This window comes from Cololabis saira, chromosome 17 (assembly GCF_033807715.1).
Source record: "Cololabis saira isolate AMF1-May2022 chromosome 17, fColSai1.1, whole genome shotgun sequence".
In the NCBI taxonomy this organism is placed as follows: Eukaryota; Metazoa; Chordata; class Actinopteri; order Beloniformes; family Belonidae; genus Cololabis; species Cololabis saira.
The window spans coordinates 33,287,719-33,301,571 of record NC_084603.1 but is presented as its reverse complement, the minus strand read 5'-3'; the positions used below and the strand labels follow the sequence as shown (position 1 = coordinate 33,301,571).

At 39.5% G+C, this 13,853-nt stretch overlaps 1 protein-coding gene across 1 annotated transcript in view; it reads left to right on the top strand.

Annotated features, from left to right (window-relative positions):
• The window catches only part of LOC133463739 (pro-neuregulin-3, membrane-bound isoform), a 483,022-nt gene that overhangs the window by 277,725 nt on the left and 191,444 nt on the right, over positions 1-13,853 (top strand). The window contains exon 2 of the mRNA XM_061745451.1: positions 10,837-10,966. Coding sequence (XP_061601435.1) covers positions 10,837-10,966 — 130 coding nt within the window. The remainder of the gene's footprint in view (positions 1-10,836; positions 10,967-13,853) is intronic.

Genomic DNA, 13,853 nt, shown 5'->3' with positions numbered 1-13,853 from the left:
TGTCTGTGTGAAGTTTGCATGTCCTGTCGTCTGTGGCAGAGTGTGGCAACAGTCGTCTCATCTTAAATGAGACCAAGAAAAAGCTGATGTTTGGGGATTTTAGGAGAGCCAGGATTACGTCAAATAGTGGCTCCATCATGGGAGAGGAGGTGGAGCTGGTGGAGGAGCATAAACACCTCTGTGTTGACCCTGACCAGAGACTGGGCTGGAGATACGGCACTGATGCTGTTTACTGTTTTCTGTCTTTTCCACTAGTACTACCTACTCGGCTCGACTCAACTTGGCCAAGTTTCTTTTCCATAACAATTCAGCATCTGGATTAGAAGTAGGAGGTTGGAGTGAAGCTGCTGTGACGTATTTGATTGTGTATCTAAACGAAGAAGACAACAACACTAAAGATGTAGAACCTGGAAGAGATGATATGTGCTGCTGGGTCTGTGGCTTGTGTTTGATATCAAGTTAAAAAATGAGAGTGAGAGGGGGCACGGTGGCGCAGCTGGTAGTGCAGCCGCCTCACACAGAAGGTCCTGGGTTCAATTCCCCCGGGGACGCTGTGGGTGCTGAGTGTGTGTGTTAGTTCCCCCATGACTTCAGCGCCCACACCCTGGGTGGGGTTGGAGAAAGGGCCTCTCTGTGTGGAGTTTGCATGTTCTCCCCGTGTTCCCTTGGGTAGCTAATGTGAGCTACCCTCACAAAAACATGCACACAGTCCTGGGCTATACATGCCCCCTCTGGCCAACCGGGGTACCAGATGGGGTGGGGAGGATCCGGCCGGAATAACATGATCCTTCCACACGCTACGTCCGGCCGGAGAAACCCAACCCTGTCTGGTGAAAAGAAGCTGCTGCTCACTCCTCAGGTTAAGGAGGAGACCTGAGCTCAGTGCAGGGCCCTCCCGGGGTTGGTAGAGGGAGCAATGCCCAGGACTGTAGCTTAGGTAGGAGCACTGGTAAAAGCACTGATAAAATGGGGGAAAAAACCGGGATAAAAATATAATAAAATAATAAAAAAAAAAAAAAAAGAAATGAGAGTGAGAGAAGCTTCAAGCGGCAATGCTTTTTTTCTTATTTTGTTTGTCTCGGCGCTACTGAAGTGACAGAGCTCCTGGTAGATCTGGTCGTTCCTTATCGCCCGTCTAGATCCCTTTTTAATTCTCCTCTCCTCAACCACCAGGAACATCTGCACCTCAGAGTTGGATCTTTTGCGCTGCCATTGCCTGTCGAAATAAAATGAACAAGAAGCTGACTGACTCCAACCCCCCGACCAATCGGTGGCCTGTAGTGTGATGATGTCAGATACAGCCGACTCAGCAGCTTAGAACCTCGGCAGAATAGATACAGAAAAGTATCTACTCGGCACGTTAGACCCCTAGTGGGAAAGCGCAAAACCGAGGTGAGTCGAGTCGGGCTGAGTAGGGAAAAGTGCCATAAAAGTACAGAGCAGACTGAACCTAATCGTGACTACTGCAACAATTATCCTATGAAATATTTGTTCTTTTAAATTGTATTTTATTTTTTACATTTTAGAGCACAAACTCTTACCAGTGGCTTTAGTCTTTTACATGTGCTTGTCATACTGCAGGTGAAACGATTTCAGCATCAGGGCATTTACAAAGATTCACATGTTTCTGTTCTTTTCATCTGTTCAGAAAGAACAAAGAAGTTTGTGTGTTTCTCAAAAGGGAAATTGCTAGTGACCCTACTGTTGAAATGGTGCACTGCAGATGGACGGACAAACATTTAAAAAAAGGGATCCTGGAGCAATAAGAGGAAGGAGGAAGGAAAAGGGTCAAATGGGATATAAAAAGAAGGAGACCAGCAGAGAAGAAATGTGTTTTTTTGACCTTTTATTTATTGCAGAATTGTTTGCTGGGCATGCCTGGGGTGTGTTTGAAAAGTCTTTTTTGATAAGGGAAGCTTCAGACTGGGTGAAGGGAGCCAGACAAATCTTACTTGCAGCTAAGATAAAAGCTTGTATAATACTATAAATGCTGAGGAAAGAGGCTTTGCTGTTTGCCTTCCTCCCTCCTTTTTAAGAAGCAAACACAACACCGTCCTTCAAGAGAGGAGAGAAATATAAACACAACATTATCAGGCTTGTCAGGGGTTCAGTTTAAAAATGATCTTACTACTTTTTGTTATTCCTGGGTTTTGTAATTATTACAGAGTTACCAGAAAAATCTCCAGGCCAGCTTGTTTGGGTGACTGTGAAAACATAAAACTAGAAATGATAACTGAGGAGAAGTAGCGACATTTCATTTGATGCTTGCTGCAAATGCCAGACTACACACTTAAAAGGAGCTCACGTACAAGTAAACATGGAAGATGGATTAGTTTATTTAGGCAGAAAATGTCGTAAAACTGTAGCTCTGCCAGGTGTTAACAGTGGTCTTGTCATCCATTTAAATGTATAAGTCACTTGTTAAAGGCTTAAAAGCAACCCGTAAGGACGTCCTCTATAGACTAGGTAGGTATCCAAACATTCATATACTGTAATGTATGCAAGACAAATACAACTCACACACGCGTTCCCACATCAGACTAAACATTTCTTGAAGGGGTCAAAGGGCAGGCAGATGATGCAACTATGTGCTTTGGTTTAAAGAACAACACGAGATAAATATAATTCACACTATTTTTTCTTTTTCTTTTTTACATCCAAGTTATATTCTGTTAAAATGTTCTCAATTACTTTTGTCATTTCCTAGATGCGTTTGTGAAAAGCACTGGATGATTACACAGAAAAAAAACATATTTTAGATTAAAAAAACTTCTAAATATAAAGGACTTATCTTCTCCATAACTTTAATGGAGACTATTTTGAAACATGTACATGGAGTTGTTCTCATTATCACCGAAGGTTTGTCGCGTCCTGCATGAGTGAACGAAGCAGAGAGGGAGGGATGTTGCACCTAAAACCTAAAGGAACGCAGTATAACATCATGCATAAGGAGAAAATACATTTTTATAATGAAGCTAATTGTTTTAATATTTTATTAGAAGTACACAATACATTCTTTCGTGTTAGTAGGTCAATGCAAAATGTCATTTGGAGGACTATTTGTTTACTTTTAAGAAGCGTCATCTACAGTAGCTGCCACGGTGATCAGTCCCTGCTATCAACAAAAAAAGAAACTCTGGTTTCCCGTCTGGGTTCTGTCTTGCGACACCTGTATCTTTGTTGGCACTTTTTCACACATCAACAGCACGTCATGGCTGAAGCTTTTAAGAGACTCAAGAAAGTGATGATAAAAGAGAAGATGAGAGAGTGACAGAGCAAGAGAGCAAACAAGAGGACTCCTGGACAGCGTATTTACTCAACACCAAACTGCTCAATCTCCAGTTCAGGCACTTAATAATGAAGTTATCTGTTGGAACTGTGGTCCTGGAACATCTGGGTGCTTCACGGTTTGCCCTATTACATCAAAGGCAGTGACTCCAAACCATGTTATCACTTCTGACACTAAAACTGGAATTCTGTTTTGAACCCTTTTTTACATAAGTGTCAGTGTTGTTCAGTTTCTCGCTCGTTCAGAGTCTTGTATCGTCCTCTTGCATGAATGCTTTCTCGGGTCACGTAGTCACCTGTGACATGCCGTCCACTGTTGTTTATGTGTGTCACTGTGGTTTAAAGCTGAAGCAGTAGCACTGAGCGACAATCAGGGAGAGCAGTTACTGTGGGTGGTTGTTGCCAATAATAATAGGGATGGGAGAGCACAGCCAGACGACACTTCCTAGAAATAGAAAAATATCCCTCCAAATTACATTTAAACGGATATTATAACATGAATAATATCATTTGTTTCTCTAAAAAGCCCATGGTATGTGAGGTGTATCAGTCAGAGACCCCCTTGTGTCCTGGCTGTTTTCAGGATAGATTTGTTTATTCATAAAATTAAAGTTATTACTATTTCAAGTGTTCCTTTTAATTGGATACCCACTTAGACCTCTTACTAAAAATATCTTTGTCTATCTGTACCACATCGCCAGTGCTCACTACAAACTGGCACACCAGGCAAATCTTTCTGCGCTTTAAAAATTTAAATATAAAGGTCCTTTTTTTTATTTGCATCTTTTACTCTCCAAGCCCCAAATCTCTGGGCTGTCATTGATCATCCCTAAGCATGCAGACCTTTTCCAAGACCTTCGCTGCGTGTCAGTGTTGACAGGCTGAACATCTGCCACTCTGGAGGCATGTCAGCCGTGAAGGACGCTATTACAAGAAAGCACATCGGAACGTCTTATTAACCCTCCGCCCCCCCCAACACATCTGAGTGCTGAGGCACAAGGAGGGGGGAGGAAAACTGAACACATGTAAGCAAAGATGAAGGAATTCCAGAGGAAAGGAAACACATTCTGCACTGCAGAACCAGGAGTCTATGAAACTTCATTGCAATATGTTTCAGCTGCATCATTTCTCATAGATAATCTGTGTTTCATGAATAAATATAACTCAAACTGTGCTTGACATCATGTTTCTCAGCTGGCCTAATTGAGGTAATGAAACAATGCATTACCAGCAAAGACATGTGTTTCTGTGCAGCATCTTTAGAGGTGGTTTTAAATTGTCTATATACCAAATTCCTTGGCAATTAAACAAACAAACAAAAAAATCTTGCTTTTGGCCCCTGTTAAGCAGTAATGTAAATGTGAAGGATCTCACAGAAAAAAGCAAGCTGAAGAGATGCAGTTTCTTTGATTTCCAGCCAACCGCAGCTGAGATGGAAAGAACACAGAAAGATGTTGATGCTGAGCATTGTTCAAGAGACGGATGGGAGTGAAGTAAATTAAGATAACAATAGCTTTTTATGTATGTGTGTATGTGTAAATATATATATATATATATATATATATATATATATATATATATATATAATATCTACATGAAAACATACGTCTGTGTATATGTATAGAGTTCATTCAAATAAAGTATCTAAGTCGTCCAACAAAAAAAAAAACTTTTTGAAACTGACTGTTGCACATTTCTGAATTTTTGCAACTCTGATTACAAATCCTTATAAACGGTGGGTCAGGAAATTAATAAGTGATGACAGTTGAAAGTTTGCGATCCTCACATTGAATACATTTGGGGATCATGTTGACATACTGAGAAAATCCAAGTTTGAACAACACTGATAAAAAGGTGATAAGACTAAAATAAATAAATGAGGAGACCAGGGTCTCCTAGCCTAGCTGAACAGAAAGATCCAGATGTTTATATTCCAGATGCAGACTTTTACATTTGAATGTTCTCTAAGTATTTTCAGAGTAAACTTCCTCTCGCTTTGTTTTCATTGCGTTTCTTTACTTTTCTTTCTTTCGTGTGTTTGGCCTTTACACTTGAATTTGTGGGTTTATATTTATCTTTGCTTTTCATTCTATTCAGTTTCTCTTCCACTCTATTTTTAGCAACTGAGTTCTTAAGTGATTTCCTCACCTGCATCATGTTGTTCAGTTCTTTCCTCAGTATTTATACTCCATGGGTTCCTTATCCTTACTGGTTTCATTTCTGCTGTTGGGTTGTGGTTTTGTCAGCTACTTGTTTGAGTTTATGTAGGGCATTTGCTTGGACTCCTGCTACAACTGTGATTTTACATTTGTTTAATACATTTAAAAATATAAACTCCTGTAGGGTAAAAAAATATGTGACTTTGAAATTGTCTCCCTTGGTCATATATATATATATATATATATATATATATATATATATATATATATATATATAAATAAGAGTGATCTTTGTACTATATTGCTCAGATGCTTCAATTCAATTTAAAAAAAAAAAAAAAAAATCCAAATATTTTGGGCAGAAGATACCCAGTATGTTATTCAGACTGTTCTTCTGGATTTCTGCAATGAAAAAACAGTTGAATTGTGGCGAATTTAGAAAATGAAAATAGTAAATAAATATGAGTGATTAGTCAATCTAACAGTCCATTAAAATGTATTCTTTTAGTTCCGCTGCGTCCTTCAAGTGGCTAAAACGTGGTTTGTTTTAAGTTAAACATTGTGGTCTCATTTAAATGCAGAAGTCTGAAAAGTCTGCTCTCTGTGTTGGAGACATTTTTATTAAAAAAACAAACCTTAATGAAATGTTTAAACAAACCAGATTCAAACTGACATCTCTTTTGTTATAATACTGATGTGAATAAGTTGAATGAAATTTCTGGTTTGTAGAAGACATCTTTCTTTTAACAGGCTGAAAATCTGAAATCTGTTCTGTACGCTCGCCCTCCTGGTCTGGAGGTATAATACGGAAGAACAATAATTAAATCATGAATACTGCATCAGCTGCACCTGCTGCTGATTGGATTGATCTCCGTGTTGATCTGCTTGGCATAAACCGCTCCGTGAAAGTCTCCCTAAAGACATCAGTGTCATTTTTAGAAGATCTGAAAATGGCTCTGATTGATGTTCCTCTTCTTTTATTCAATAAACACTTACACTGCTACATAAACGTCTGCAGCCTTTTCTCCACAACAATCAAGTTGTGCATTGATGCAGAGATTGAAATCAGCTCCTTCATTTTCTTGCTTTACACTCAGAAACATGAGAGAAAGTTGAAGGAAGAAAAGAGCAAAGAGGAGGTGGTGTATCGATCTTTGGCCCCCTCCTCCTCCCGTTTTCCCTCTCCCTCTTCCTTCACAGGCACGGGGAGTGAATTGGACTGTTTTCCTCTGCAGTGATTGATGCCTCCCTTCTGCAAGAAAGGATTTTAAACTTGCAGTGACATTTTCTGGCACAAATTATCATCCTTTTTTTGAAAAATATATATTAATTTATTTTAATTCCAGTCCGTTGACTCAGTCAGTCCTGGAAATCACATAGTTGTTTGAGTGCATCCGATGTCTGAGCCGAACATCATGCAGTAGCAAGTTCATCGACGAAGAAACAGAGAAAATGAGAAATGGCTGCGTCAGTTATTGCCTGGGCTTTAAAAATAAAACAGTGTAGGACCATCCAAACATAAAAATCACATCTGGCAGGAAACATTTGAATATCATTTAAACTAGTTTAGCATCTTTACAGCGTTTCCTACTGAGGGAATTATCATCTAGGAGAACTTTGACTTTAATAAGCATGAATACATGTTCAATGTGTTGCTTGCATGGTCCAAAGTGCTCTTCAGTGGTGAGGGGAACGCCTCAGCTTCCAGGTGATTGTTCCACATCTGAAGTAGAGCTCTTTGGTGACAGCAGACACTCTTTATAGGCAACATTTGATTGTCATGATGTTGCTTTTGCAATTTTCACCGACAAATTAAAAAAAGAATGGGATCTGTGTACTTTGAGCTTCTGTCACAAAGCCCAGTCTTTCTTCCACCCAACACACCAAGAACAGCTGTAGGATTTGGTGCTCTCAGTCATTTGTTTTAGACTGAACTGTAGTTCCTTATTTTGCAATATTCACAATTTTACTGTGTTGGCTGTTTTAGTGTTGGCCCTATTCTTTGGAATTCATTGATTTCGGTTTTTATTTTTCATAGTTGTCCTGCTCCTTGGTGACGAGAGCTTGGGCAGTTTCAAAACTGCACACATGTGCAGTATGTACTCCAATATGCACTATGCAGTACTTCATAGCAGTATTTATGAAAAGGCCTGCTGGTTGGTTGGTTGGTATCATAAAGGCTATCTAATTTGCCGTACCTGGATTATTTCCACTGCATTAAAAGAGCCCACAGCATTCTGAAAGACCCTTCTCATCCAAGTCGGTCCTTGTTCGAGCTTCTGCCTTCAGGTGGATGGTTCAAGACTATAAACACATGGATGAACAGATTTAAAAAAAAAAAAGATGGAGAGAGACGAGTTTTTCTCCCAGAGCAATAACGGCAGTAAACACTACAGAAGCTTGAATCATGCAATTGGGAAGAAATATTGATCATTCAATCCATCCCTGCTGAATGTGTGGTGGTGTGTGTGTATGGTGCGATGTATACTTTTACTTTCATATTTGTCTAATAAATGTTTCTGAATGTAGCACACCTTGTTAATGTTTTAAACATACTGCAGACTGTACATTTGCTTGCATCATGCATACTCCATGGCCAAATGTGCAGTATTAGTGTATGGCAGGGGTATTCAACTATATTCGGCCGGGGGCCACATCTGCAAAAGGACTGTATGGAGAGGGCCGCACAATTTGAAAATTTGGGGGTTTTCAAAAGGTATTTTACACTCAAAGACGAAAACTTATGTATATATAATACATTTGTATTATACATTTGAATATATCTAGTTTACATATGAATTATGTATTAATTGTCTCCAGATATAATCATTGTGAATGTTAAATATTATATTCAAATAAAGAAATATTATTTTAAATGCAAGTTCATTTTGAAACCATGCATTGTGCAAAACTTAATGAAGTTGATATTGACCTACTTTTAATAAAACACGGCATAATGACAAAGCACCACTTTCCACCAATATTTCCTTATTTGAATATTATATTAAGCATTGGGCACAAGCATTTCAGTCCATAGTAGCCAGTTTGATGTTATAAATAAGCAACTAAAATATTAACCATAAGCTCCTTTATTAATGACACATCTGTGCATTATATCAGCAAAACAAAACAATCACATGAAATTATAGGAGGCTTAGAAGTTCCATCTGAAATGCAAAGTCCTCACTTATTCAAATGAAAAAAATGTCAGTCCAATCCTAAAAGCCTAATGATGTCAACAAGTCCTCTGTACAACGGAGGTTAATAATAATGTGACAAACATTAACACTGTGCAACACTGGCAAAAAATCTGAAATAAAACACATTTTTTTTTTTTTTTTTTTTTTTTTTCCAACAACAACCCCTTTTTTTAAATATGACCAGGGGCCACATAAAAGCTCCTGGCGGGCCGCATGTGGCCCGCGGGCCGCCAATTGATTAGCCCTGGTGTATGGTTTTGAAGACGGTCCTTGCTTTGCAGCATGTCTATGATCACTACCTCCTGTTGTTCATTTGTGGTTACATGTTACATCTCATCATTTTCCCTTTCTGCTTTGTTCCACTTGTCTTGCATTTCATAAGCTCATTCAGATTTTGGAAAATGGTCTTTCATATAAAATTTACTTTTTTTCCTCTTTTCAATACACTGCCGTGCTGCGTTTGTCACATCTTTGCCTTCTTTTCCAGTCTGGATAGTCCTTCATACTAGTGTGGATAGTGTTTGGATGTGTGGGTTTGTATTTTGAGTTCTTCTGTACGCTACATTAGTATTCTTACCAGATGTCTTCTCCTGGCACACTGCTGCCTGCTAAAACATGGAACCGCTCCCCAAAACTGAGAACAAACGTAAAATCTGTGGTCTTATCATTAACACTGGCAGACACTTTTATCAACTGCAATGTTCAAGCTGGGAACGCATTGAGCGGCACTGCTGGACGCAGCATCCTGCCCAAACACACTTTGACATGAACTGAAGAAGCTGAAGATCAAACCAGCAACCTTTCAGCTGAAAACTGCCCACAGGGCTGAGTTTATATCTTATTACTCAGATTAAAACTGATCTTAAATGGGGCGTAGTGACATCTTCATCCGTCAAAATCATTTTCGAACCAACTCAGCACCTTCTTTTAACTTTTAACTTGAATAAAATCCTCCACTAGCTAAACTACAATATGTGGAATATCCCATTTACCTCCCAGCTAACTAAGCCCGCCATCCGGCCACAAGCGTTCCTCATACTGCTAATCTATGGAGGCCGTGCTGAAATGGTCCAGCCTTTCTCATCCAGCTAACCCCCCACCCCCCCCAAGCACCACTCATTATTAATCTTTATTCATCTCTTGATTGCAGAAGCTTCAGTTCATTTTGATGTATCCTCCACACCCCATTAAAGAACGACCTCATGCAGTAATCAGTACACTGGAGGAAATAACGGCGTCCTTTGAGTGAAACCGATTTTTAATCACTGAAGCATGAAGTTCTGGCTCATCCCTTCTTGTCGAGCAGCTTTAAGAAAAACATGGCTGAGATTCGGCTAATGAGAGTCCTTAGTACACCCATTTTTCATTAGCAAAAACAAAGGAAACAGTCGGCAGTCTGGCCTGCTATTAATGGGAACTTCATCTGTGGTGCAGCTCATCTTTTTCTCTCCACAACTCAAATCCATGACTTGACCAAAAGCTTGTCAGGCTTTTGAAAACACTGCTGATGGATGAGTGCCTATGAATTCTGTAAAATCTCCGCACTTTTATTGATCTTTTCTGTTGTGCTATACATGATACTAATCGAGCATTAAGTTGTCCATGATGCCGTGAACAGAATCATGCTTTTAAGTTTCTTCTTCCCCCCTCCAGCAACTGCACGTAATTATATAAATTATACAATCATCCATTAGCGTGCAGATTCTTTCAGGAGTGTGGACTATCAACAATCAGCCATGCTTGTTGTGATAAATCACTGGGACAAGTCAAGCTCTCCAAAAGCTCTAGTAAGACCATGGAGTATTAATCACAGAGGGACAGATTATTACCCGTCCTCCATCCATCTTGTGCTGGTGGCTTTGTAGGGTCTGAACAAACAGTATGTTGGTATTATCTGAAATGTGCAGTGTTATGAGGCAATTGCCATCTCTTGTTATTTGCTTTCTGAAAAAAAGATACAGTACTTGTTTTACTTTTTTGGCAGCAATTTTGGATTATAGGACAATATATTTGTAGAACTGAAGAGTGAAAAGAGATTTGCATGAACAACAATGCAGGAAAACAACAGAATAACACTTTCACTAAGCATGACATCTATCTATTACCGTCTACTTAAAGCGCTTCCATTTTTTCTCATCTAGTTTTTTTGTTGATTGCCACTAATGCTATTGTATTTGTTTCCTCTCCAGCATCTCCAACTGTCCCTCCACTGCACTCGGAGCATTTCAAACCCTGCCATGAGAAGGACTTGGCATACTGCCTGAATGGTGGGGAATGCTTTGTCATCGAGACGCTCAGTGGCCCTCACAAACACTGCAAGTAAGTGACAATCACATTCCAATGCTTCTGGTTCTTTCTTCCCTCCTGCTCCGCGTTTCTGCTGGGGCAAAGATGGAGACTTTGTGTTGTCTCTTCTTCATCTTACAGTTGGCTTTGTGAAACTTTTCTATGGGCTTTACTTCACACGTTGAACACATATAATTTTGCCCTCCAACAGCCTAATAATTGTATAATTGGAGTGCTGATATGTACACCATTTTGATGGGTTTTGTGGACCAACATTCAAGACCTCAGAAGGCCACACTTCATCCATCAAAGTTCTCAAATCCCTTCTGCTCTGCTGCATGTTTTGGATTCAGCAACTACTTGTAAACTCTCAGTAAAAGCCAATTACACAACTAATGTGTTTTTATATCACCATCCTTATCTGGCAGCCCACTTGCGGCACATCTCATGATTTTATGATAAAGCATGAATTGTTTTGGAGATACTAAGCCCTCAGATCAATGACTGTAAATGCTGTGAATCCCGTCTGACAGTTCCCATCCACTGTAACGCAGTAACTCTAAATGTCTTTATATGTTATCTGATAAAAATGTGGGAAGTGAGAATGGCCTCTTTAGAAACAGCGCTTGTGGTGGTGTCAGAAAAGAGTGACATGTCTGCGGTGTGGAGGCAAAGCTACTGGAAGTGAGCGGTGTCTTGTGTGGTGGACAGACAGACAAATGGGTTCGCTTGGTAAACTGAAGATGTGCTTGGGAAGCAAGAGCTGCACAGACTTGTAGCAAGGAGGCCGAGTTGAGACGTTGGCCTCATGTGCAGTTGGGTTTATTATTTTACCCAGCTGTCGCCGTGTAGCTGTAGCTGTGACTCTCTTTATTTGGTTTCAGCACCTAAAATACCTGGGATGTTTTGGTTGACCAAATGGAGCATTTTTAAATGAAAACTTCTCTGCTTGAAGCTCCAGATTCTTTTAGCTGTGGTTAGGGCTGGGCGATTTTGGACAAAAATAAAATGCCAAATTTTTTTTTTGAAAACCCGATTTTCGATTTCGATTTTTTTTTTGGTAAAACTACAAAAGACAATGGAATAAATTGTTTCAAATATTTTATCTTGAAACAATTTATTTATTATTTTATTATCAAATTTCCGTATTGGGAATGAAGTGCAATTGAAAGATACTGTAAATCCTCCTTGAGTTTAGTAAAGTGACAACATTTACAATTTTCTTGACCTAACAAAGATGACTAGACGAGCTCTGTTTGTAATGCAGCCAGCTGCAAAAAAGGAAAATCGATTTTCCGATTTTCCTTTTTTTAACATCGTTTTGATTAATAAATCCGATTTAGATTTAAAATTGATTAATCGCACAGCCCTAGCTGTGGTTGTTAATTCCTCCTCACAATAGTTCAAATTATTATTATGCTGTTAATCCGAGATACAAAGTCACAAAGTTGGAAAATACATTTTTTCTCCATCAAAGAAACGTTACTACTCTAAAAGACAGGCCAGCTAATCGGCTCTGTCGACTGGTTCTGGTTTTGGTCTGAGATTCTGGTGCAGCAGTCAGTTTATAGCATATGTGAATGGAATGACTGTTAATTGCATTATGTCTGTGTGTGTGTGTGTGTGTGTGTGTGTGTGTGTGTGTGTGTGTGTGTGTGTGTGTGTGTGTGTGTGTGTGTGTGTGTGTGTGTGTGTGTGTGTGTGTGTGTGTGTGTGTGTGTACTGTGTATTTTTGTGTTCCTCAGTTGTCCCAGATTTGAGAGTAGAGCTCTCAGGCACTTAGCCCCCATAAATGAGGGGCCTTTTACTAATTAAGTCCCAGAACAACTTCTCCCAAAAATCTAACCTCAGGACTTCCACAGGACCTGTTTTTCAGAGACTTTTTTGCCTCTCCCCCAGCGACGAGTATACAGTACAACTGTAGTCATGTGAGCGTGTGTTTACAGAGTTTGTGTTTTAGCAGAAGCAATATGAGACTTGATTAACTGCAACTGAACAAAATTAAATATGAAATGCGAGAACAAAACTGCATCTAAACAAATGAATTGTAAAACACGATTCTCTGGTTTGGATGCGTTATACAAAAACCTACTACTTATAAAAGCTGAGTCCCAGCCTAATTTTAAAAATGCAAGTTGTGCAATTGTAAGCACTTAAGGACTATGTAGTCATAAATCACGTCTGGCATGTAGACTTAACTCGTCGACATACAGTATCTAATGAGGCCTGGAAACACAGACATGTCAGGCCTTAACAGGTAACAGTTCCTTTTTACACACACACACACACGCACACACGCACACACGCACACACACACACACACACACACACACACACACACACACACACACACACACACACACACACACGCACACGCACACACACGTTATGTTTTTGGGACAAGAAAGACCAAAGGAAGCAGAGAAAAGAGTAAATGAAGCACAAGTGGATGAGGAGATGAGGATGTTTGAAGATTGTTATCCTCCTTTCCTGCTTGAATCTGTTGCCATAACGGCGTCATGTGTGGCAAGCGTAGCTGTTAAAAAGCGGAGGTTTGCCATGTGCTGGCCTTGATCAGACTGTCTGTGAATGTTAGTGTGCATGAGACACAGAAAAGAGAGACAAAATATGCACCGGGTTGATCTTACCTGCTTAATCACGTGGGAATGAACATTTCTAAATGAGTAACATGGACCATCAAGCAATATGGCACTCGTGCTGAATCTTAACTGTGATGAGGCAGTAAAAATATGTTGTGTGTGTCATACTCTGTTTAAGAAATAATAGTTTAGAAGAGGTAAACTTTGGTTTGGTGTAGCTGATTAAAAAAGAATATTCTGCCTTTTGTGAATCAAACTCTGACTTTTTAATTTAAAAAAAATCTACTGTGTTTGACGTTTGCAAATGTATAAATGTAAAA